Genomic DNA, 24,817 nt, shown 5'->3' on the forward strand with positions numbered 1-24,817 from the left:
ACAGCTGTGTTAAGAATGTGTTAACACTGTTCAAACAAGGGTGATTCATTGTATTTTTTTTTTTTTTTGTATCAGCTGAGTCTCAGTGCCAAGCCTATCACTCTCTCCCTACAGTCCCATGTGAAATTTCCCCCGTTTCACATGTGAAAATGACATTTTTCACCCGGGAATCGTCGCTATTCACATGTGAAGTTAATTTTTCATGTTGAACAAATATTGTCACGTAATGGGAGATGAAAAAAAGTTCACGTGTGGTAAAAAAAACAAGTGAAAAAAAATGTGAAATTTACTGTTTCACATGTGAAAATGACATTTTCACCCAGGAATTGTCGCTATTCACATGTAAAGTAAATTTTTTATGTTGAACAAATATTGTCAAGTAATGGGAGGTGAAAAAAAGTTCACATGTGGTAAAAAACATATGTGAAAAAAATGTTAAATTTACCGTTTCACATGTGAAAATTACATTTTTCATGCAGGAATTGTCGCTATTCACGTGTGAATTAAATTTTTCACGTTGAACAAATATTGTCAAATGTAATGGCAGGTGAAGAAAAGTTCATGTGGTAAAACAATACGTGAAAAAAATGTGAAATTTACTGTTTCACATGTCAAAATTACATTTTTCATGCAGGAATTGTCGCTATTCACATGTGAATTAAATTTTTCACATTGAACAAATATTGTCAAATGTAATGGCAGGTGAAAAAAGGTTCACATGTGGTGAAAAAAGTAAACAACACTGTTGGAATACAACGTGGAAAAAATGTGAAATTTACCATTTCACATGTGAAGACCTGGAGGCTCTTTGCACTTGTGAGCTACAACTTTAACATGTGAAACCAAATGTGTCAGATGCAATTAGGCAACAACATGTGACACTAAATGGCTTTGTAGATTACACATGTGTTTTTAGCATTTTCACATGTGCATTATTTTGTACAGGCTAGGCTAGCATTCATTCTTCCTCTTATTGTCAGTTTCATACAGAGCCTGTTTAATGGCCAAAGCTGGTCTTATGTGTGAATCGACATACAGTAAATGTGAGACATTACAAAAAAGTCACATGTGAATTCAAAGCACATGTGGGTTTTGGACACATGTTGGTTTTCATATGTGAACATGTGGATTTTCTCCATTTACCATGTGAATCATCTCTTTACTTGTGAAATTAAGTGAAAAAACATTCACATATGGAACAAACCTTCACATTTTTCACATGTGAAGAAAAAACTGTCACGTGATGACAGAGAATACAAGAAGTAGCTATGAAAACAGTTTTGAACTGATATCATATCTCCCTCAACATGTGTCCAAAAAGCACATGTGCTTTGAATTCACCTGTGGGTTTTCACATGTGACTTTTTAATAAGGGATGGAAATCTGGCTTTTTTTTTTTTTTTTTTATTATACAGGGGCATCAAAGCACTAAACCCTATGGCAAAGCCTTTGCATCTGATGACATTTATCACTACAACTTCCAAAGCGGTGCTAAATCTCTGGAGACAAATGACTGACAAGATATTATTTGATCGATATGATGAATTATTAGACAATTTTTTAGAAGCACAGTTGAGTTTTACCAAAGCACATTGTGTGATTAGCATTGGCCTAAAGCACAAACACCTTCCCCCTTTTTAAAAACGGAGCCCATCCCCTTGTTGTTTGAGCTTTTTAATCCTTTTAAAGGTGTTTCAACAACAAGTTATGGCTGCCATGTTTCATATTTTCATTCATGTTTGCCCATAGATAGATCAGGGGTTTACTGTATTTTACATGGACCGATAATTCACCTCACTCTCTCATACCCGCACACCTTTCTCATGTGTTTTGTTTCAATCTTGCTGATGAAAACACAGTGGCATTTAGGCTACTACTGCTCCTACAGTGTGTCAGTGTGATTTGCTGCCCAATGTTTTTTTTTAGACTTGGCTTCCAAATAGATTTATGGCCAGTTTTTTTTTTTGTTTTCCTCTCCATGCTACTGACAATTTGGACCTACTAAGTCTAAGGTAGGCCTCTATGGCAAGTTCCTCCAAAGTAAATGAATCAAAGCGCCCGTGGAGGCTGCGGGGAGAGAGTGTTTGTAGACAGGGAGCGAATGGGAGACACACAGAGAGAGAGAGAGAGAGAGAGAGGGAGAAGTGAGTGTGAGTGTGTATATGCGTGCGCGCGTGTGCCCGCGCGCGCGCGCGCGCAAAGGGGGCCGTCCCTTCCTACAGTGGACCTGTCGCGCACAATATTTAGCATGAAGTCAGCCCCCCCCCCACCCCTCCACCCCCTTCTCTCTCTCTCTCTCTCTCTCTCTCTCTCTCTGTACTCCGTATGGGGATCAAGCCTCTCACTCCTCCACCGCCTTCATGTCTGACAGCGCAGAGAGGGAAGAAGGGAACTGACCGACTGCTCTTTCTTTTTCCTCACTTTTTTTTTGTTTTTTACGCACCGAGGCGGGGAACTTTTTTTTGTCCATGTCACCGGCAAAAAACCTCAGGCCAGGACAAGCACCAGCCCGCAGCGAGACCTTTTGCCTTTTCCAGGGATTAATTTAACCAGACCGGGATTTGATGTAAGTGCCAACACAATGCCCAGTTTCTGTTTTGTTTTGTGTGGGTTTTTTTTTTTTTTTTTTTTAGGGGTTTGTTGCGTCCAGAGCCCATGCGGCGCCTTCTATTTGTGCGTAAAAGTTGTAGCAAATCCAGCCCGATGTGTGTGTGTAGTGGTGTTCGTGGGTGAAGTATCTCCTGTACAGTCCATCCTGCACATTTCACTGCCGCCCGGCGCTTTGGCTTTTTACTATAAAAAAAGTTTTCAACATCGACTTTTTTTTAGCAGCCTGGATGCGGCTCGAACCGCGCAGAGAAAGGGAAAATATGACCAGAAGAAGAGTTTACTTTTGCTTCTGCGGCTCGTGATGACACATATTGACTAATCTGACATATTTAAAAATATAGATTGCAGTTTGCAGGGACGCGAAATGACCACCGTGCGTATGGAAATAATAAAAAAAAACGATTTGAAACATATTAAATAGCGCAAAGCAGCGCTCTGCAAGATGGCTCCATGCCTATTTGGGCCTCGCCAGATTTTTTACCGCAGTATTACTATATGGCTACACACTGCTCAGATGATTGGCTCGGTGATCAGCCTATTGTCATTATAGCCCCGCTACTGTAGCCGACAATTAGCGTCGTGTTATTTATCGCCGGGTGACGGGAACCGGCAGAGAGCGAACCGGTTGTGTGTTCAGGGCGCGCCTCCGCCGCTCCAAAGTGAGATTTTTCTTTTTTACTATTTTGGAATTCATATCATGTTTTTTTTTTTTTTTTTTTGGTTTGGTATAAAGTTTTGTCCGAAATTAAAAAAAAAAAAGGCCAATTGACTCGCAGAGGCGGACGTTGTGAAAATATTTCAGAGGTCAAAAATATTTGGGGGGGTGGGGGGTGGGGGGGGGTCTAGAGGAAACTGATAGGTGGCAGGTGGCTGCCCGGGCCACAGGAGACCACCGACAGGAAAACAGAGCAGTAACCCCCCCCCCTCCACCCCCCAACACACACACACATACACACATACCCCATCCACATCTACCCCTACCAGCCCTTTTCCACCCCTGCGCACCCGTATCCAGTGTAGTCTGCTGTTTTTAAAAGGCTTATATCCATGTTACAAGTCATCTGCAGCCCTTTGTCGCTTGAATTATACGTTAAAATCAAGTTGTAGGCCTATTATATATATATAAAAAATAATAATAATAATAATAAAAGTGTTGTTCATCTCCAAGTCTATTTTCAAAGCAGGGTTAATACAGCAAGAAACTGATACCAAAAAAAAAAAAAAAACATAAAAAAATAATTCGCCTACTGTTGTCATACAAGGAAAATGCAAAATTAGAGGAGGCCTAAAATGCAATATAGGCTAAAAAACGAACTACACCCGTAACCCCACAATTGTATTTATCCCCGTCATCGTCTTAAAATATGAAAAAAAATAAATCAATAATAATTCTGAGAATCTCCACCTGCGGATATTTTGAATTTTGGAACATTTTGTGAATCACTTGGCCCCATCACTCGCTTACTTTTTTTAAACATAATTCCTCTAATCTCGCAGAGCCTCATAATATTTATACCGAGCATGTTTGTTCGATTTTATGTTGAAGGCCTCGAGCTTTATTTTCTTGTCATTTTTTTGTGGAGTCAAAGCCAAGATAATGACAACTACTTTTTTTTTTTTTTTAAGGCCTACTCTATAATCACCGAGTTAGGTTTATTCCAGCAGGCCTCCAGTAGCCTCTTTTGCATCTGCTCCCAGGTCAGGTCATATGAAAATAATATTTGTTTAATCGTAGTTCACGTTTGGCCTCTGCATGCAATGTAAATATTTCTTTTAGTGGTTATCAGTCCAACTATGTGCAACACATGGAGGGGAGTCTGCAGGCCATGGCCCGGTTTGTTGAGAACACACTGTGGTACAACAAGCATCAGGCTGACATGTCGCTCCAATTCCCCCATTTCTTTCAGTGAGAATTTGATTTTATAATTGGATTTGTCATCACAGGATAAGACGCGGCTTTATTACCCATATCAGACGGAAAAAAATTGCCGTTTGGCCTTGATTCGCGTAATTCCATCAATATTAAATCACATAACCAAGCTATTGAAAACAGCAAAAAAACAGACCATAATAGGCTGCTGCATGGAGATCATGTCAAATATCTGTAAAGCATTTGCGCAGTATTCCTAATATTTCATGTCTTCGTTTAAAAAGTGGCAACTGGACAAAGGCAAAACAGAAGAAAAAAACCCCCATCAGTTTAAGTGTAAGTTTATTTATTTAGCCTATATAGCACCATTCATATATAGAATGCAAGTCATAAAATGCATTGATAATAATAAAACAATAATTGAAAACAGTGAATTGCATTGAAAATAACATTAAAAAAAAAAAGTTATAATTTCATATCTAGGCCTATAATCTTGCAGCAATTTATTTAAAAAAAAGAAAACTACACTTTTATTATATTGAATTTAACACCTTTGACTTTCAATAGATTTCCTTAACCTATTAATTGGTCATATTTCTTCTAATTAGCTATAATTTGCTATGAGTTAGGTCAGCTGGTTTATATACATAGACTCAATCAAAACAGTCAATTTTCCTTTCATATATATATATATATATATTTTTCCTGCGGACAGCACCGGTGTGTTCTCCCCGGGGCTTGCCGCGTGCTGTCCGCCCCGGTGCCGCGGCGGGCCTCCTCTCCCCGCCTGCAGGAACTCCAAAAGCACCCCCCCCCCCGGCCCTCCACTCACCCTCCCTCCCTCCCTCAATCATATGCAAATGGCTGGTTATAGGAGGGGAGAAATTAACATCTACAAACATTGGCCCCGAAATTCCATCTGCCGCCTCTTCTCGGAGGCCCTTAATAAGTTCTCAGACAGCAAAGTGACACACATCTTAATCAACTCTTAATCCCGGGAATTAATTCTCGACGCGTTTATGAATAATTCCCGGGCTAATGCCTGCGGCCCGTGGAAATGCAAGCAGTCTGCCGCGCCGCGCCGACAGATGGACCCGGCAATCTCCTGAAAAATGAGAGGATTTTTTTTTTTTTTTTTTTTTTTTTTTTTGCTTCCATTCTTATTATTTTTTATATTATTATCATCAGATATATATTTTAATGAGATCGATGTCACCGGGCGACTGCTTATGCAAAGCGCTCCAGCTTATGCAAACTGGAGACTCTCATCTTTGCTGTTGATTTGCGTTCGATGAGCGAGAGAGAGGCCCGATGAAGAGTAAACACACACACACATACACACACACACACACGCTTCCCCCCATACCTCAGCGATGTTTTACGCTTTTTATTCCGCCCGCGGGACAAGTTGTTCAAGGTGGATGATGTGGAGGCGGGCCCCGCGGGGTCCCCGCCTGGTGAACTTGATGATGGAGGGGTTCATTTACGGGGTTAACGTGGACTTGATGCTGCGGCTGTATCGTGCCGCTTGAGGCCGGGTGTCATGTCAAATTAAGGGGGCAAAAAAAAAAACTCACTTGAGGAATTTGAAGTTTTTTTTCATTGAAATATCTCAGCTTTCAACACAACACAGTTTTCCCGATTGTTTCCAAGTGTTGAATGGACTGGCTGATGTTGATTTGATATTTTATTAGTAAATATTTTTTACTGTGAAAATGACTTTTCCCATAGGTTAGACCCACTTTCTGCACAAACCGGTGTTATTAGATCTAGAGGAAATACTCCTTTTTTTCCCCCAGCAAGAATCTTCCAAGGCCTTGCATCCAAATAAGAGCAAAAAAATAAAATAAAAAAAGGACACATTTTTTGGCTTCTGCTCATGTAAAATTGCACAAATTCGGTTCAAAATTGATTGACCCTCCATACATCAGCATCATCTTATACCCAGATTTTACTTTATTTTTTATCACCAAGGGAAGAAAAAAACATAAACATGCCCACCAAAATTGATTGACACTCCATACATCAGCATCTTATACCCAGATTTGATTTGATTTTTTTATCACCAAGGAAAAAAAAACCCCCATAAACATACATGCCCATACCATTTTGTAAAACCAGGCCCAAATTCAGGCCCAAAAACCCAAAACGCATGACAGAAAACTCTCAGCGATGAATCGGACTTTAAAGTTTTTGAATGGCCGCTTGCTTGTTAGCCCAGTGATAGCTTGTTGGCCATATTGAGGGGGAGGGAGGGGAGGGGGGGAGGAGGGGGTGCTCTTGATTTTTTTGGAAATATAATCATGTCGCGCCTGTGTGTGTGTGGAGGTGGGGTGGAGGAGGGGGGTGGGGGGTGGAGGATGGTGGGGGGTTACTGACACCTTGTTCTGGACAAAATGACTGGCTTGCGTCACCCGCACACACTCTCTCTCCCCCGCCGTCGCTTGCCAAAAGCCCCCCCCCCTACTCCCCCACCCCGTCGGCCCCCTCTCAGCACCACATTGACACCGTCCGCCCGTCCATCCATCCATCCATCCATCCATCCATCACTCCCCCCCCCCACCCACCCACCCTCTCATGTAGTGGAATACAGCTCCGACCGGCTTCGCGTTCACGTTTTCAGACCAAAGAAATTACTGGACCCCGCCGATACTAAGACTCACGAACGGGACAGCTGTTGCTCTGTCAGGCAAGTATCCCTGACTGGGACAGAGGGGGGGGTGCAGTGTTTTGATTTTTAAGAAGTCATAGTACAAGTGACAATGTGAGCTCATTTCTTGGTGGGGGTTTTTTTTTTGCTGGAGAGTCCCTCCAGTGTTTGCCTCGTTCAGAGCAGGGGGAAAAAGCAAAGGTAAAAAAAAGCAGTGTCAGAGGCATGGGGGTTATGGTTTGTCATACCAGCAATTTCCCAGTAACATTTTCTCATGGCAGGTTATGAACACGATGCTATACAGCTCTATCAGCCGCTGAGGCCGGGTAGAATGTCAAATCAGGGGGGGGGAATCTGACCCAGAAATCTGCAGCGGAGGTAAAAGCAGCTCTTGTTTTTTTTTTTTTTTGCCCTGTCCAGAGCCACAAAAGCAGTTTTACGCACAGCAAAAACCAACAACAGATGATATGCCGCTCATATTTTACTCTGTGCTTTAACCCTTTGGAATTCAAAAGACGGACTAAAGATGCTGTTTCCTCAAAGCAGTTTTCCTGGAAAGTGGCCGGACTCAGCGAAGGTAAAAAAAAAAAAAAAAAAAAAACTGCTTTCGTGGGTTTCCGAGCGATGGGGAAAAGTGAGCTGAAAGTAGGAGATGATGATGGAATACATAAGTTCATGTTTTCTCTGTACTTCTCTGTACTCATCGGTTTTTGCCTTTGCTGATATGTGTTTTGAGTCGTATAAAGGTAAAGCCGCTTTTGTTGGGGGGGGGGGGGGGGGGGGGAACGGAGCTTTCTGACCCGCAAGTCAACTTTAACCCACAAATCCATATCAGAAGGCTCATTAATACAAAAGCCACAGCACAGAGGCAGTGTAATCTCTCCACTGGGAGACTTGACCTCGTCCTCGGTCTCGGCATCGTTCTTTTTTTTTTTTTTTTTTTTTTTCCCAGGGATGCGGCGATGCGCCTCCGGGAGACTGGGAGTCAGCGCATGAATACCCGTTTTCCTGTCTTCTAATCTGCGTTCTCATCCTTCTCATGGACGCGAAACAAAAAGCAGATGCGGTTCTCTCGTTTTTTTTTTCAAGCGGTTTCAGAAAGTGGTACCGGTAAAAAAAAAAAAAAAAAAAAAAAAAAAGTGCACAAATTTCCAAGGGGTGGAGGGCGCTCGAACGAGACGAGAGCGAACCTAAATAAACAGGTTTCACTGTTTCTGAGAAAGACCTTGGCTCGTGCCACAGAGGACAGAGTGGGTAAACAGCTGCTGAAAGGCTTCCGGGCGTGTTTTTGTGGAAGAAAAATGTTGACTTATTTATCCAATTCCGCAGGTATTGCAGTGGAAATATAAGGTGCTCCACTCTGAATATGAATATGCAGATTTGCTTTCGTCTTAGTGTGAGAGACACAACTGAAAGTGAGAGTCAGGGAGGGACATCTTAAAGGAAAAGTCAGTCACGGGTTATAATATAGCACAGTGATTCTCAACCTTTTTCATATCAAGGAGCGCTGATTTAGTCCATATTAGGGCCACGGACCCCCAATTGATGAGATTTTGTCTCTCAAACCCAAATATGATAATATTTGTATTGTTAGATATGATTTTGTCCAGAATTCCATGACTGTCTAGAGAGATAACAGTGAAACTATGATAAAAACAGTCATTCTTCTACATTCTCTAATTGTGTTAACTTCTTGTAAACAAAATAATGCTGAAGTTTGACAATTGATCAATTTGCTGGGGACCCCATGGAACACCCTCAAGGACCCCTGGTGGTCCCCGGACCCCACGTTGAGAACCACTGATATAGTATATATATTACATTGTTGAGTCGGCTCGTATTCAAATCATCTTAGGCTATCCTAGGCTTTTAAACCCAAGCTTCAACTCACTATCCTCCCATTGAAACCAGTAGAGCTCAATGGGAACTAGTTGGGGACAAATGGCAAAGTTTGCTCCATGTTGGACATTTAAAACCCAGTCTGAGTGGAAAGGATGCTTAAAACAATATGAGATGACCAGAAATAGGCTTTTCCCTCAATGCTTTGCTTTCAAATCGACCTCATCTGAATACTCATATGTCTGTAGTGCTTGAAATTAACAGTCAGCAGCCTTCATTTCTGCCTGTGGCTGGTATTTCTGTCATGTCTGCCAAGACACTTTTGCCGGAAACCAGCCTGATCACTCTGTTCTGAAAATGGATTTGCTGAGAAATGAAATTGGCTGGTGAGACCCTGAAGCCACCTGACAAAAAAACAGCATTTCAGGTTGTGCACTTTCCAGTACTTCATATATACATATACTTCACATAGGCTTGGTGGGTCTTCAAATGACAGAGCACTGTACATTTTCTTTTTAAATTTGACCTCCATTAGAAAGAAAAAACATCCAAAATGACCTGTCTGTGCTACGCAACTTTCAGATCCTTTACTTAAAAGTGTGAATGACATTTTCCTAATTTTATCTCATGCAGAGCAAAAACAAAACTTGATGATTGGAACTTTTTTTTTTATCCAAAAATGACAGAGGAACCATTCATTCTATTACAGAAATTTGCTATTCTATAAAAAGCAGCTACACTACAACTTGATCTAGGAGTTTCACGTGAGTCTTTTGGATTTTCCTATGTTCTTTTGAGCTTTCCAATGATATATATAATGCTCATTTTCAGGCAAAATGCTACTGAAGATATGTCTAGATCCTTATGGTGAGACAACTGCTGGGGAAATAGTCAAGCTGACAGGATATAAAGGGTGTGCTGATGTTCAAAGGGTATAAAGGAAAAAAAAAAAAAAAAGTCATTTCGATGGTTTCAAAACGGTGACACAGAGTCTGGTTCACAAGTTCAAACCAAGTTTTACTGTCTGTGGTCTATGCATGAGGGAGGGTATGTGTGTGTGTGTGTGTGTGTGTGTGTGTGGGGGGGGGGGGGGGGATTGACACCATGCCATGCTATGACCATGCCCCCCCCCCCCCCATCCCCTCGAGACTTCATATTTAACCTCAGCAAGAGCGGCAGCAGAGACTGGCATGGCAAAATATAAAAACCGCAGGGAAAAACACATGGGCAAGGGATTTCATTCTCTGGGGGGTGGTGATGGTAGTGGTTGTGGGGTATGTGTGTGTGTGTGTGTGTGTGTGTGTGGTGGTGGTGGTGGTGGTGGTGGGGGGGTGGAGGGTAGTTCACAAATACACGGGTCGCTTCTAAGAATATTAACACAAACTTTTGACGACGTACACGCTCGAACTGGCAAAGTCCAAAAAAAAAACCAAAAAAAAAAAAAAACCCCAACCGTCAGCAGGTTGGTAAAGCCGAAGCTCAGCTCCGGCTTACCCTCCTTTTTCATTTTTGCAGGAGTAGAGTTTGCCGCCGTCTTTTAGGGCCGCCTCAAATCTCCCGCTGACATGAATCCATAGCATGCATCAGCCTTTGAAAAACGCTTCCCCTCCTCTGAACCCTTTTGACCAGGTGTTACCCGGCGATGCTTTGGTAAATAAAAAGGTGGGTAAACACAGACACCCTTGGTGATCACCACAAGGCAAACAAGCACCAATACAAACAGAAAGCAATTCTATTTTCAGAAAAGCATTAACTTAGGCTTTTTTTTTTTTTTTCTTTTTTTTTCCCTGAAGAGACCTATTGTATATCCTCATAGAAACTGGATTATGAAGATTTATATCAGACTAAAAAGGTGGCGAAGTGAGTTTAGGTGGGTTTACCCTCCACTAGGCTTACATCCCTGGTATGTGTATGTGTGTGTGTGTGTGTGTGTGTGTGTGTGTGCACATTCTGGGAGGGATGGTTCTCTATGTATATATATATATATACATTTTTTCTCCTCTATTGAATCTATACTTTTGATATTTTTACGGCAGGTTAGCAGTACTTTTGCATTTTCTTTTATATAAAGCACATTCCATGTGAATAAATTGTGCTGCATAATTAAAATTTGACTTGACTTGGCATCATAGGTATCAAACTGATCAGTAACTTATGCGAGGATATGGTCTTTTAAGTAGGAAAAAGCAGAAATGAATGCTTTTCTGAAAATATAGCTGATTTTTGGATATTTTGGAGGTATAATCACCAACTCGAGATCATAGTTTACCCTGCTTTTTATTTACCACTTTTGTAAAATACATCGGGTCAAGTGTAAGACAAATATTATCCTGATTTTTCCTCTGGGCTCTAGCTGAGGCAGTGAAGCCAGCCTCCATAAATCATCCTAACCCTCTCCACTTGGAGGGAGCGTTTGTGTCCCCACATCCTCAAGGTGTTAACTGCGCTTGTATAAATAAATGGCCAGTTATTTTGGGCTCCATTAAGCATCGCTCTACCTCACTGGCTTGTTATTTGGCTTGGAAGTGTCATCATGTATTTTACAGCAATAACTCTATTGCTCCCATGCAGCCAAAAATAGAGTGGATTCAGGGGAGATCAGCGGCGGTTCTTGTTATAGTCGCTTATGTCAGTTTCCTACAAAGGGAACAGGATTACAACCACAACCTGTGAATGGAAAAGATCAAAGACCAAACGCAGACAAAGCCATACAGGCATTATATATTACATGGAGCCTGAGATAGGCTAAATGAAATGAACTAACTTCCAAAATAAAAGTCTATAAGAGGAGTTCCCTAAGAAAAACACTGATTGTATAATTATTTTCAGAGCAAAACTGTAAGTCCATTTTTCCCCCAATATTGGAACATCTGGAAATAACAGAATATTTGAGAGTATTTTTTTTTACAGTGTAACCTAAAATAAAAGCCTGCATATATTCAACGAATGGCATATTTTACCCAGTAGACATTGACTATATGTGAACTATTAAACACACATTTTGTCTGTCCATATTATAGGAATATTATAGGAATATTGCTAACATTTCTATAATAACTAGGAATATTAATAGTGATTCAAAGCATAATACACTAACTACAGAGTAACACACACATACTGTAATATAAAAGTCTATAGGAATATTATAGCGATACCATAAGAGATGAAAAATACCATAAAGTATGATACGGTCACTATCAATCCACTACTGACTACCAGACACACTAGAGGATTCTATAGGAATATTATAGGAATAATATAGTGATGCTATAGGAGATGAAAAAAATACCATGAAGTATGAAACTCACTATTGAGCATTACATAGGCTACACATATGATTCTATAGGAATATTACAGCTGTATTACAGTGAGATTAAAAAATATTATAGAGATTAAAAATACCAATACGGCCAGTGTAAACTCACTAATGAGTACCATGACACACTATAGGGATATTATAGGAATATTATAGGAATATTATAGTGATACTATAGGAGATTTAAAAAAAATACCATGAAGTATGAAACTCAATATTGAGCATTACATAGGCTACATATGATTCTATAGGAATATTAGAGCTGTATTACAGTGACAACATAGGAGATTAAAAAATATTATAGAGATTAAAAATATCAATATGGCCAGTGTAAACTCACTAATGAGTACCATGACACACTATAGGGATATTATAGGGATATTATAGGAATATTATAGGAATATTATAGGAATGTTATAGTCATACCATAAATACCAATAAGGAGATTATGAATTAATTTTTGAGTACCAGACATATACACACATACTATAAGCCCCTAAAGGAATATTATAAGAGATAATAATGTATAACAAATAATAATAACATGCCATAAGGTGACTGCAAACTCACTATTGATCAACACAGACAAACTATGGGAATATTATAGTGATTTTCAGTCAGATGCAATGAGGTCTATATTCATTTTCTTGTTATTGTTTGGAGTGATTTCTCATGACGTGTGTGTGTGTGTGTGTGTGTGCGTGTGTGTGTGTGTCGCTGTCCCGTCCGCAGAGCCTGGTTATGGATTTTAACCTCCTGACGGACAGTGAAGCCCGCAGCCCGGCGCTGTCGCTCTCCGACTCCGGGACGCCGCAGCACGACCAGGGATGCAAAGGCCAGGACAACAGCGGTCAGTCACACACACACACATGCATGACATTATGGGATGGAGTGGAGCGTCGAACCCCCCCCCCCCCCACACACACACACACCCGAGCTCCATTTACATCGACATGCATTTTTATGACCTGAATTCATATCAAACCGATGGTAATGATAGGAGGATATGAGGATATTTTTTTGGGGGTCTTCTAAATGCTGATCTGCAATTATAGGTGAGTTTTCGTTATGGTGTTGCAGGTTGTGCAGGTTCTCCTCATTTGCCGCTGACATCGCGAGATAAAAATGAGATGAAAATGAGAAAAAATAAAACTGAAATGATGCAGAAAGAAGCGGTGGATGCAGAAACTTGCAGGGTTCAGGCATATTATGCAACAACAACAACAACAATAATAATAATAATCATGCAAATAATGCAAATAATAGCAGTAATCATAATAATAAAAAATACCGATAAATTACCAATAGCCTACTACTGCTACTACTACTAATAATAATAATAATTATTATTATAAGAGAAGCCTAGTTGCTTTTCCCTCTGTTTCTCTATAAGCCAGTGCGCAGCCTCATACATTATGGATGCAAATTGGCTCCACTACAAACATCCAATTTCTAATTATTTTCTGCTCTGATAACAGACTTTGCAGAATTGTAAGTCAGCACAGGCGAATACAGGCCTTCTGTATTTCATATGGATCCTATAGAGCCACCGGGCGACAAACACTCAGGCTACAGTACCAATACGAATTTAAAAAGATGAATATGAATTTAAAAAAGCTCTACAGTCATTTAAACCAACCTGTGACCAATCCGCTGAATAATTCCCACGAATGGGAATGGATTCTTTTTTTTTAAATTTTTTTTTATTTTAGTCTTATGAATTAGTTTGACTGCAGTCTAACCAGGGCCAAATACAAAAAATGCTCTTTAGGTTTTAAATGGGGAAAGAGGATTTAAATTCAAAACCTCGTTTATTCAGAGGTTATTTATTTCAATTGATTATCCTATCTGATGCATTTATTTACAATGTAGCCTACTATAGACTCATGGTAATATGATAACATATAGCCTAGGCCTAACCCATGTAGAAATCTTACAATAATTAATTCTAATTCTTTATTTATTTTATTTTTTATTTATATATTTTTTTAGTTTAGTTTAGTTTAGTTTATTCTGAGCAGTTTGTTTCAATTCAGGAAATATCCATTAAATGATTTACATTAATAAATTGATAACACCATCACTGACTGCAAGTCGTATAAAACAGGTCATAGGATCTTTAGGCTACACAAGAAAATATGTTGCAATGCAACTCTATTGAATTCAAAGCGCAGAATCACAGCGGTCACTTTTAACTTTTGGGCTTATCCACCTTTTTATTTGCAGAATAAAGTCTTAACCCACTTTATTTTAGACTGAAATCAATCTTTCATAACATATGAATTCATAGTAAACACCATAGTAAGTAATGTCGAAGTGATGGAAGTTATATGAGAATAGGGTCTCTATGGGAGAAAAGGCATAAATCAATGTTCTTTTTTATGTAATTGCATTTTACATTTGCTGCTGTTGGAGCAGAAAAGTCGAAACCTATCAAACAGCATATTCTTATGTTTGTTTTCAAACATACATATGTATATATATATATATATATATATATATATATTTTTTTAGTGTGTGTGTGTGTGTGTGTGTGTGTGTGTGTGTGTGTAAACCAAACTGTGTGTGGTTTGCTGGTAAATCCAGCCCTAACAAGCTGTCAGACACAACTATTTTGGGAAATGCTGGCGGTGTAATGACTCCTTCATGTGTATCCTGCTAATTTACTGTGTGTAAAGCCTTTCCCTATTCATCTCGTCTGGCTAAACGGGGCGTGTCGCTTTATCTATTAGCCTGTCATATTGATTTTATTTCGTTTAAAGTGCAAATTGTGAACGCACTAGTGTCAAGCTCGTCAGAGTAAAGAACAACACTTCCGATCACAACTTTCAAAATAAAACTCTTATTTACCGGCATGTCGTTTTACGTAAAGCAGAGGCTTTTATTTTGAAGTTAAAGTCACCTTACTTCCTTGAATATTCTGATTGTCTCTGGGTAGCTTGATGCAGCTGAATGACGTGACTGGGTAAAGGAGGTAGGCGGATAATATAACTGGTGGCAACGTTAAATTTTCATAATAATGTAACTTGTAGCTACTTTTATTTTATTTTATTTTATTTTATTTTTATTTTGATACTACTTAATACAACCAGACATTTATCCATTGCTGTACACTGTGAAGTTTGAAAGTGCAAGTTAGCATTTAAGTTCATTAGTAGGCTACTCAACCTTCAGAGCGTAAGTTAGGCTTTTAAATTCATTAGCATTAGCTTCATAGCTAATTCGTTAGCTTTTACACTCCAAACTGGCAAAGTTGCTGAATCTAATGCTGCATTCAAGTCAAATGGAAAAACGGGTTGAACTTTGATAGTTAAGAGCAACCACTTGGAAGTATTTATGCATTCGAACTAGAATAAAGACGCCATGTTTGTAGTTTTATGGAGACCTTGGTTGCTCCTGATCAGCTTTTTCACACTTAACATACACTAACGTAAGTGATACATTTGAATTCATGTTTTTTTTTTTTCATCATCAGTCAATCATTCTCTACACTTGACTACAGGCATTTCCTTGTTTCTTGTTTCATTTAGAAAAATCAGTTCCCATTTACTGAAAACTGAACTGAACAGTATTTTCTGGCAGGACGCTTGTTTCTCCTGTCTTTTCCCACAGGACTTGAATGCAGCATAATATCATTCCCCATAAAAAAACAACAACTTCCAAACCCAATTATATTCACTAGATCTGTGGATCCAGAATGGAGCAAAGGCCTGATTCCTGACAAGATATTACTATTTGAAGAATGCCACACCTAACCACACCAAACCGCCATTGATTTCTTGAGAGAAAGTTTGAATTCTGAAAAGGTGTATAAGAAAAAAAACCTCACACAGACAGAATGACAAAATGTGTGTTTAACAGTGCACATATAGTCAATGTCTACTGGGTAAAATACGCCATTTGTTGAAGAAATACAGGCTTTTATTTTAGGTTACACTGTAAAAAAATACAAATATTCTGTTATTTCCAGATGTTCCAATATTGGGGGGAAAAAAAAGGCCTCTTCTAACATGTTTTGGAGCTTATCCTCCTCTGAGAAGCTGACCTCGAACGCCTCTCCCATGTCGGCACATTATCAGCCAGATTGCTCCTATTGTCGGCCGCCGCGTCCGTCTGAAAAGAGCTGCCCCCTTTTCCTCTGTACTGTGCTATAGACTTTGGGCCCTTAAGTGGCGGCTAACCCAGTGTCGGTTTACTGCCAGATAACAGCCTTTGGCTCGGGGGCCCCCCCCCCTTATTGTTTTTTTTTTTTTTTGCCGGTGGCCCCCAGCGGAGTCTCTCTCTTTTTTTTTAAAATCCCGCTGATCATTTCGAAACTGCTTCCCGGAGAGCTAAGCCCTCGCCAAACAGAGGCCCCCGACCCCGCCCCCCCCCAAGTCACCCAAAAAAAAAAAAAAAAAAAAAAAAAAAGCTTGATCCCCGGGATTAGGTGGCCAACTAATTTCGCTGCTTTCTGTGAGGTCCTCAAATTGCAGGAGTCCTGATCAGGAGGCAGAAGAGACGAGACGATCCCACCGCCCCCCACCACCCCCCACCCCCCCCCCCCTCCAGGCAGACATAACATGGATGTGTGGTCCTTTTAAAAAAAAAAAACGCACTGCGTCAGGGCCAAATGGAAACCGCTCATTGGTTTTTTTTTTTTTTTTTTTGGGCACATCCGAGTAAGACGAGGCGTTCGGAGTCACGTCCGTGCTTGTCGTTTTCCGACCCGGGGGATGGAGGGATCTCGTCTGACGTTAGCGGGTTTCAATGGGGATTCAATAGCGGTGATGATGATCTGAGGTGAAGCATGCCAGAATAGAAAGTTTTGTTCTGTCAGAAATATAGCCCATCTCATGATTCAATTCGATACGCGATATTGGGGGTTCACGATTCAATACAGCCACGATAACGATGTAATAAATAAAAGTTCAAGTCTGACTGTGCAGAATTCTGTTTATTTCTGAGCCACGAATCCTCCTAGAAATGGTATTTGTTGGCAAGAATGTAAACAACAATTTCAAAATGTCATTACAAAGTGACAATAATATAATCTGGATGGAGAGCTTGTGAAACTGTGATGGTCAAGTGTCTCATTTGTGATTACTACAGCGGAATAACATGGAGCTGATATCAAGATTCATTTTTCTGCACCATGACACGTATTGTATATTGAATTTCAATATATCGTCCCATCCCTAGTAACATTTTATTTCACACAGAAACAGTGCAGTTATGGAAATTACGCATTTAGGTGCTCCTCCACTTCAATATTAGAAGCTGTGTGTGTGTGTGTGTGTGTGTGAGAGAGAGAGAGCGAGAGAGAGAGATGCATGTGGGAAAAATACACAAGATGTTATTACTGATTTCAGTGTAGACCCAAACATATTCATATTGCCAAGACCCATTATGTGTTAGGCTGTGATTAAAAAAAAAAAATCAACAATGTCAATACATTTCAGTACGTGGTCCCAACAAATTTCTCCCCTTTTATTTATATGGACAAACATATTAAAACCCTCTCACTTGTATATTTTGCGAATATCTCCGTATTTTTATGACGTTTCACTTATTTCCTACTGCATATATTTCAATTTGTAGTATATATACATATTGTACATATTCTCATTCATTTTTTCTTCATCTCAGTATGCTCCCCTGCTGCTCTTAGAATGCTGTAACTCATATTTTTTTCATACTCCTCATTCATACATTTCTTCTTAAATGAATAGTTCACCCAAAAATGAAAATCCTGTCATCATCTACTCACCCTCATGCCAAATGAAACACAGGTGAAGTTTGTTAGTCCATATAACACACAGGGAGGTTGCCAGCACAACTTGGTAGCAGCCTTCTCCAAAACAACTGAAGTCAATGGGGACCTGTTCTTTAGAGTTCCAAAACAAAATCACACTGTGAATAGAAAGACCTATACACCATTATTTGTTGCGAATCAATCAGCTGTAGTTAAGATTTGCACTAAATGATGGTGTAAATATACTGTAGGTCTTTTTGGAACTCTGAAGAACTGGTCCCCACTGACTTCAGTTGTTTTGGAGAAGGCTGCTATGGAGTTGTGCTGGCAGCCTCCCTGTGTGTTATATGGACAAACTTCACCTGTGTTTCAACTGGCATGAGGGTGGAGGAGAAGATGACAGAATTTTCATTTTTGGGGTGAACTATTCCTTTAATATGTTTCTGAAATGTTGGGATTGTTTTAACACCCTCATTCGCTCCATTTCCATTCAATTTCTTTCCTCTTCTTCGCCTTACTACGACCCAGAGGATCATTACGCTTTCACCTCATGCACCACTCCCAGTATCCTTGTAACATTTGATCCCCCCCCCCCCCACCTCCCCCAGACACCGAGAAATCCCACCAGAACCAGCTCGATGAGTCCAACGCGGAGGACGGCTCCCTGAAGAAGAAGCAGCGGCGGCAGAGGACTCACTTCACCAGCCAGCAGCTCCAGGAGCTGGAGGCCACGTTCCAGAGGAACCGCTACCCCGACATGAGCACCCGGGAGGAGATCGCCGTCTGGACCAACCTCACCGAGGCACGGGTCAGGGTGGGTACAGGCCCCCAGAAAAAAAAAAAAGGCTACGCTCCCGTCTGGAACACAGGGGCCTGCGGGAGAGAGAGAGAGGGAGAGAGAGAGAGAGAGAGAGAGAGGGAGAGAGAGACATGTGCATGCAGGGTTTCATTCCAGTCAAACACTACAGCTGATTTCACTGGTTAGCACACTTTCAACCACAGAATACATGGAATCCTGTGTGGAATCTGATCAAAATGTCTCATTAAGAGTCACTTCGGGTTAATGTCTTCCCATAGACCGGTGGTTCTCAACGTGGGGTCCGGGGACCACCCCTTGAGGGGGTTCCAGGGGGTCCACGGCAAATTGACGAATTGTTAAACTTCACCATTCAAGTTAACACGATTAGAGAATGTAGAAGAATGACTGTTTTGATCATAGTTTCACTGTTGCCTACAATACAGATAGTCATGGAATTCTGGACAAAATCATATCTGACAATAAAAATATTCTCAGATTTTGAGACAAAATCTCATCAAGTGGGGGTCTGTGTGGCTCTAATGTGGACTAAATGAGGGGTCCTTGATATGAAAAAGGTTGAGAATCACTGCCATAGACAACCAGTGTAATATTGATCAACTCTACAATAAATATGACTCCAAACAACACTGACTGGACCAGATCAGATTTTTATTAAAAGGCTAATATCGGCCCCATATATCAGCAAAGCAAATGGTTCAACTTTCTATTTCATTTTTTTTTTTGGCTTAGATTTAGTTATTTTTGTCTTGCACTGCAAAAACTGACAAACTTGTTAAGTCATTTTATCTTGTATCCACACTTATCAAGCTTATTTTAGGATTTTGTTTTTGTGAAATCATGTTAATGCACTGGCAGATAACAAATTGATTCAACAAATTTTTTTCAGTATAATGTAACTTGTTTAGGACATTTGCTTGGTAAAAGTGAAATTGTCTTGGAGAAAGTTTCTTGTTTCCAAATTTTCTTCATTGTTTTATGATGATTTCTTGAAAGAAGTCATTTTGGCATTGTTACACCCGGTCTAGGGGAGCATGTATCAAGTGAAATTTATTGAAACCAGCAGATCATCTGCCAGTGCAGTGAGACATTTTGACTAAAAATATCACAAAATAAGCTTGATAAGATCTGGAAACAGGTTAAAATCACTTGACCGCTTTCCATCTTTTGCGGTAGTCGTTAGAAAGTGTTCAGGTTATTCTCTCCTTAGTTCACATGAAGTCTAGTTTGTTTATTTTCTTGTGAGCAATGCCACGACCCGTTTGGACGTTATTTATAGCGAGACATTATTCATTAGGGACGTTTGCTTGAAGTGCAGAAAGAGTGACAAACCGTTTCGGGCGTAGGCCTCGGTCCAATTATTTCAATCATCTGGCGTTCGGGCTCCTATGGACCGCTTCCAAGTGATACGATGATAGGGAAAAAATATGATTCCCAAAACGTTCTAAAATACACGGAAAGAAAACATGATCTGGATGTTCAGATGTTTTATTCCCCCATACCAGAGCTTCAGTTCACACACTATACCGAAATGTCAGAGGTGCACGCCGGTCTGCCCACACCCATTGGTTTGGTCATTGTAGCTATATGGAGCAGGAGGACACGCATTCTGATGGATGACAATACAATCGCTGGCCTGCCTGACAAGTAATGGATCAAATTAATGTTGGCTGGATGAAAGGTCACATAGCAGGCGCTCTCGGTTGTTATTTTGAAAGGACAACAGACCACACATCGCCACGGTCCTAATGTCCATCAGTGGCCTTTCAAACCCCTGCATGGAGGCAGATTCCTGCATGCCCAAAATACTTTACCTGTCGGCTTGATTTATGCGATTTGTCAGGGAACGACGTCAAAGAGCAGAGAGGGACAAGTGGTGGCCTTAAGGAACTTAACGTTGACGCTGGCCAACTTCTCATCAATATCATGAAAGGAAAACCAGTGGTGGAAGAAGTACTCAGCAATGTAAAAAAACTCCATTACAAGTAAAAGTCCTGCATGAAAAATCCTAGAGCTAGTTTGAACTACTTTATATACAGTTAGCTAGTTTAGCCCAGTGGTTCCCAACCTAGGGGTCGGGCCCCTCCAAAGGGTCACCAGATAAATCTGAAGGGTCGTGAGATGATTAATGGGAGAGGAAAGAAGAAAAAACAAAGTTCTGATACACAAATCTGTTTTCAGTTTTTGGACTTTTTCTCTAATCTTTGATTTTTGCTGAAATATTGGATCATCTGAACATTTATTGAAATGAAACCATGTGAGGTTTAGAGGGAAAAATCAATATTTGGTGGAGCTGTTAACAACTCATAGACATCTGAAATGTGACCCGACTACACACTGCTTTTTGTAAGATGTCAAAAGCCAAAAAGGTTGGAAACCACTGGTTTCATCTTTAACAATGTGTTGTATTTTAAAAGCTTGTTATATTATCCATTGTGTCAAATCTCCATCTGAAAAGTAACTAAAGCTGTCAAATAAATGCAGTGGAGTAGAAAGTACAATATTTCCCTCTGAAATGTAGTGGAGTGGAAGTATAAAGTAGCATCAAATGGAAATACTCAAGTAAAGTACAAGTACCTCAAATCTCTGAAACGCAGTATACAACCCACCCTACTTGCAATCTTTTGGCTTCCAACTTTGAACGGAACGCAGCATTAGTTCCACAAATATACTCGAGACCCACCATCATGATATGTCTGTCACTGACAAGAAAAAAATGGATCAAATACATTTCAGTACAGTGTTGCAAAGAGATATTTGGCTCCCTGGAGCAGTGATTCTCAACCTTTTTCATATCAAGGACCCCTGATTTAGTCCACATTAGAGCCACGGACCCCCATTTGATGTGATTTTGCCTCTCGGACCCAAATGTGAGAATATTTTTATTGTTAGAGAGGCTATGACCAAAACAGTCATTTTTCTACCTTCTCTAATTGTGTTCACTTCTTGCAACTGAAATAACGGTGAAGTTTAACGATTCATCAATTTGCCTGGGGACCCCCTGGAACCCCCTCAAGGAACCCCCGGTGGTCCCCGGACCCCACGTTGAGAACCACTGCTGCCCTGGAGTAGCCCACTCTAGCAGTCATTCGAGCATTTGTGAAAAGCGGGATAAAGTTTGCTGCAGACAAGCCATCTAATAACCTTGACATTCAGACATTTCCACGAACATTCACACAGCATTGCCCCAGAGTCAGAGTGAAGATTGGGTAGTGGGGGGTTTCCCCTGCTGCCTCTGACTGGGATGACTTGATACTCATATTAACAGTCAACAGCATTCTGTTACTGTCATAACTGAGGATTGGATGATACACAGCATGTATGCCAAGGGAGGGAGCAGAGTGTAGTTTGGGATCAACTCAGGAAAGGCCTGCAAAAGTTTGAACACATTTGATACCGAATAATTTTAATGTAAAACAAATAAACGACTCTGCGTAGATGACCGGCAATTTTTTTTTTTTTAGATTCTGTATAATGTTCCCATCTGCGCACACGTTCAAATCAAAAGTTTTCTGTCTAATTCAGAACAAAGGAAAAGTTTGTCCAAAGAGTGTACACTCTGACACGTAGCGTAACCCTCATTTCCCAAACCCTCAATTTAGATTTTCCACTAAAGCTTTAATCCGCTTGCACATCCTCCAAATATAGGACCATAAAATGACAAATGTGAAGATTGCCCTCCCCTGACATTTCTTTCATTGGGATCTCACTATTCAAATAAGTCAATGATTAGTTTTAATAAGCCTCGCCTGACATGACTGTTTGATGATACACTTCAACTTACTTTCTAGGATCATTATGTCTATTAGAAATTACTGGATGCACATAATATTACTCAAAGCATTTGAAAGGGGTTAGGATACTCTAACTTTGACACTTTTTGACAGTTGAGTAAGAAATAATTTGAAAATCACTTCTTCCATAGTGTTTTCATTTTTCTTTGAATACAGAAATACCATTAAATATGGTATATTATGTAAAAAATACACCTGTTTTATCAGTCTAAATCACCATGTGAGGCTGCAACAGAGGAGAGCATCAGTGGAATCAGTGGAATCCTGTGTGGAATCTGATCAAAATATCTCATTAGAGTCACTTCAGGTTAATGTCTTCCCATAGACAACCAGTGTAATATTGCTCAATTCTACAATAAATATGACTCAATTAAACGACACTGACTGGACCAGATCAGATTTTTATTAAAAGGCCAGTATCGGCCCCATATATCAGCAAAGCAGTTCAGTTTTTTTTTTGGCTTAGATTTAGTTATTTTTGTCTTGCACTGCAAAAACTGACAAACTTGTTAAGTCATTTTAGTCATCAAGCTTATTTTAGGATTTTTTTTTTGTGAAATCATGTTAATGCACTGGCAGATAATTTTACCGGTTTCAAGCATTTGAAAGGGGTTAGGATACTCTAACTTTGACACTTTTTGACAGTTAAGTAAGAAATAATTTGAAAATCACTTCTTCCATAGTGTTTTCATTTTTCCTTGAATACAGAAATACCATTAAATATGGTATATTATGTAAAAAATACTAAATCACCATGAGGCTGCAACAGAGAAGAGCATCTCGTCCCCACTAATTGAGATGACGTAGATTCGTCCTATTTGACCAAATTATATTCTGGTCAGGTTGGACAAATCAAAACGTAAAAGCAAAATCCAAACTGTCTCCTAAACAGCAGTGAGCAGTGCTCTGTCCAGAGAAAGCCGGACTCACAAACATTGGATGTTGTGCCTCTTTTGCCTCTCTCCATATAAACCATGCTGTGTGCAGTTTACTGATGTCACCTTACAGGATTTCTGGGTATTGAAGTTCAGTCATTTGGAGCTGCCAATGTGTGAAGTTGCCTAGAGCAGTTAGCAATAGACAGATGTTCAACATCTTTTAAAATAAACCAGCCTTTCTATTCTTCATTGTTCCACATGTCCTTTGATTTAAAAACCTTCCCAGCGGCTGTGCATGGCGGTGGATGATGCTCACAGATTCACCGAGTAACTTTGTACTTTAACCAATAGACCACATACTCAGATTAATTCTCTCCTCATGTCTGCCCTAGGTATGGTTCAAGAACCGGCGTGCCAAGTGGAGAAAGCGGGAGAGGAACCAACAGGCGGAGTTATGCAAAAATGGCTTCGGCGCCCAGTTCAATGGACTCATGCAACCCTACGACGACATGTACACGGGCTACTCCTACAACAACTGGGCCACCAAGAGCCTAGCGAGCAGCCCGCTCTCCGCCAAGAGCTTCCCCTTCTTCAACTCCATGAATGTAAGCCCCCTGTCGTCCCAGCCCATGTTCTCCCCGCCGAGCTCCATCCCCTCCATGAACATGGCCTCCAGCATGGTGCCGTCGGCGGTGGCCGGGGTGCCCGGCACGGGCCTCAACAACCTGGGCAACCTCAACAACCTCAACAGCCCGACGGCGCTCAACTCGGTGGCGGTGACGGCCGCCACCTGCCCCTACGCCACCACAGCGAGCCCCTACATGTACAGAGACACCTGCAACTCCAGCCTGGCCAGCCTGCGGCTCAAGGCCAAGCAGCACGCCAACTTCGCCTACCCGGCGGTGCAGAACCCCGTGTCCAACCTGAGCCCCTGCCAGTACGCTGTGGACCGGCCGGTATGAAGAAGAAAGCCCCCGCCCCCCCCCCCCCCCCCCGACGACCACCCCCACGACCCAAGTCCACTACTGCCCCAACCCTCCCATCCCACCCCTCACATCTCTCCAGCCATGTTCCATCTCTAAACTTGCCGGATGCGCTACAGACTGGCGAACACGACGTTGTATTGACGGTACACAACGGGAATAATCTTCAAAAAACGGAGACAACAAAAGAGACATGCCCCAGATGGACCACCACGCTTCAAAGGAACTCTCGCCAATACGCTGAGACTTTGTCGCTGAACCGACCAACTGTTTCAAAGGATTTCTAAAGATTATTATCCACTATCATTTTTTTTTTTCTTCTTTTG

The 24,817-nt window shown here is 40.7% G+C and overlaps 1 protein-coding gene across 1 annotated transcript; it reads left to right on the plus strand.

Annotated features, from left to right (window-relative positions):
* The first annotated feature begins 13,023 nt into the window (after positions 1-13,023).
* pitx3 (paired-like homeodomain 3) lies at positions 13,024-24,470 on the plus strand. Its single transcript, XM_071546699.1, has 3 exons — positions 13,024-13,135; positions 18,628-18,833; positions 23,901-24,470. The coding sequence occupies exons 1-3, from the start codon at positions 13,027-13,029 to the stop codon at positions 24,468-24,470; spliced, it is 885 nt and encodes a 294-aa protein (XP_071402800.1). The 5' UTR covers positions 13,024-13,026.
* The last annotated feature ends 347 nt before the right edge of the window (positions 24,471-24,817 follow it).

This window comes from Centroberyx affinis, unplaced genomic scaffold (genome assembly GCF_046629955.1).
Source record: "Centroberyx affinis isolate AG114_WGS23_722 - 3 ecotype Tasmania unplaced genomic scaffold, CSIRO-AGI_Caff_v1 ptg005386l_1, whole genome shotgun sequence".
Classification (NCBI taxonomy): domain Eukaryota; kingdom Metazoa; phylum Chordata; class Actinopteri; order Beryciformes; family Berycidae; genus Centroberyx; species Centroberyx affinis.

Bases quoted from the DNA above. Each gene is read 5' to 3' on its own strand.
- pitx3 (XM_071546699.1), top strand. From the start codon at position 13,027: ATGGATTTTAACCTCCTGACGGACAGTGAAGCCCGCAGCCCGGCGCTG. The intron at 13,136-18,627 runs GTCAGTCACACA...CACCTCCCCCAG, and splicing joins CAAAGGCCAGGACAACAGCG to ACACCGAGAAATCCCACCAG. The intron at 18,834-23,900 runs GTGGGTACAGGC...TGTCTGCCCTAG, and splicing joins TCACCGAGGCACGGGTCAGG to GTATGGTTCAAGAACCGGCG.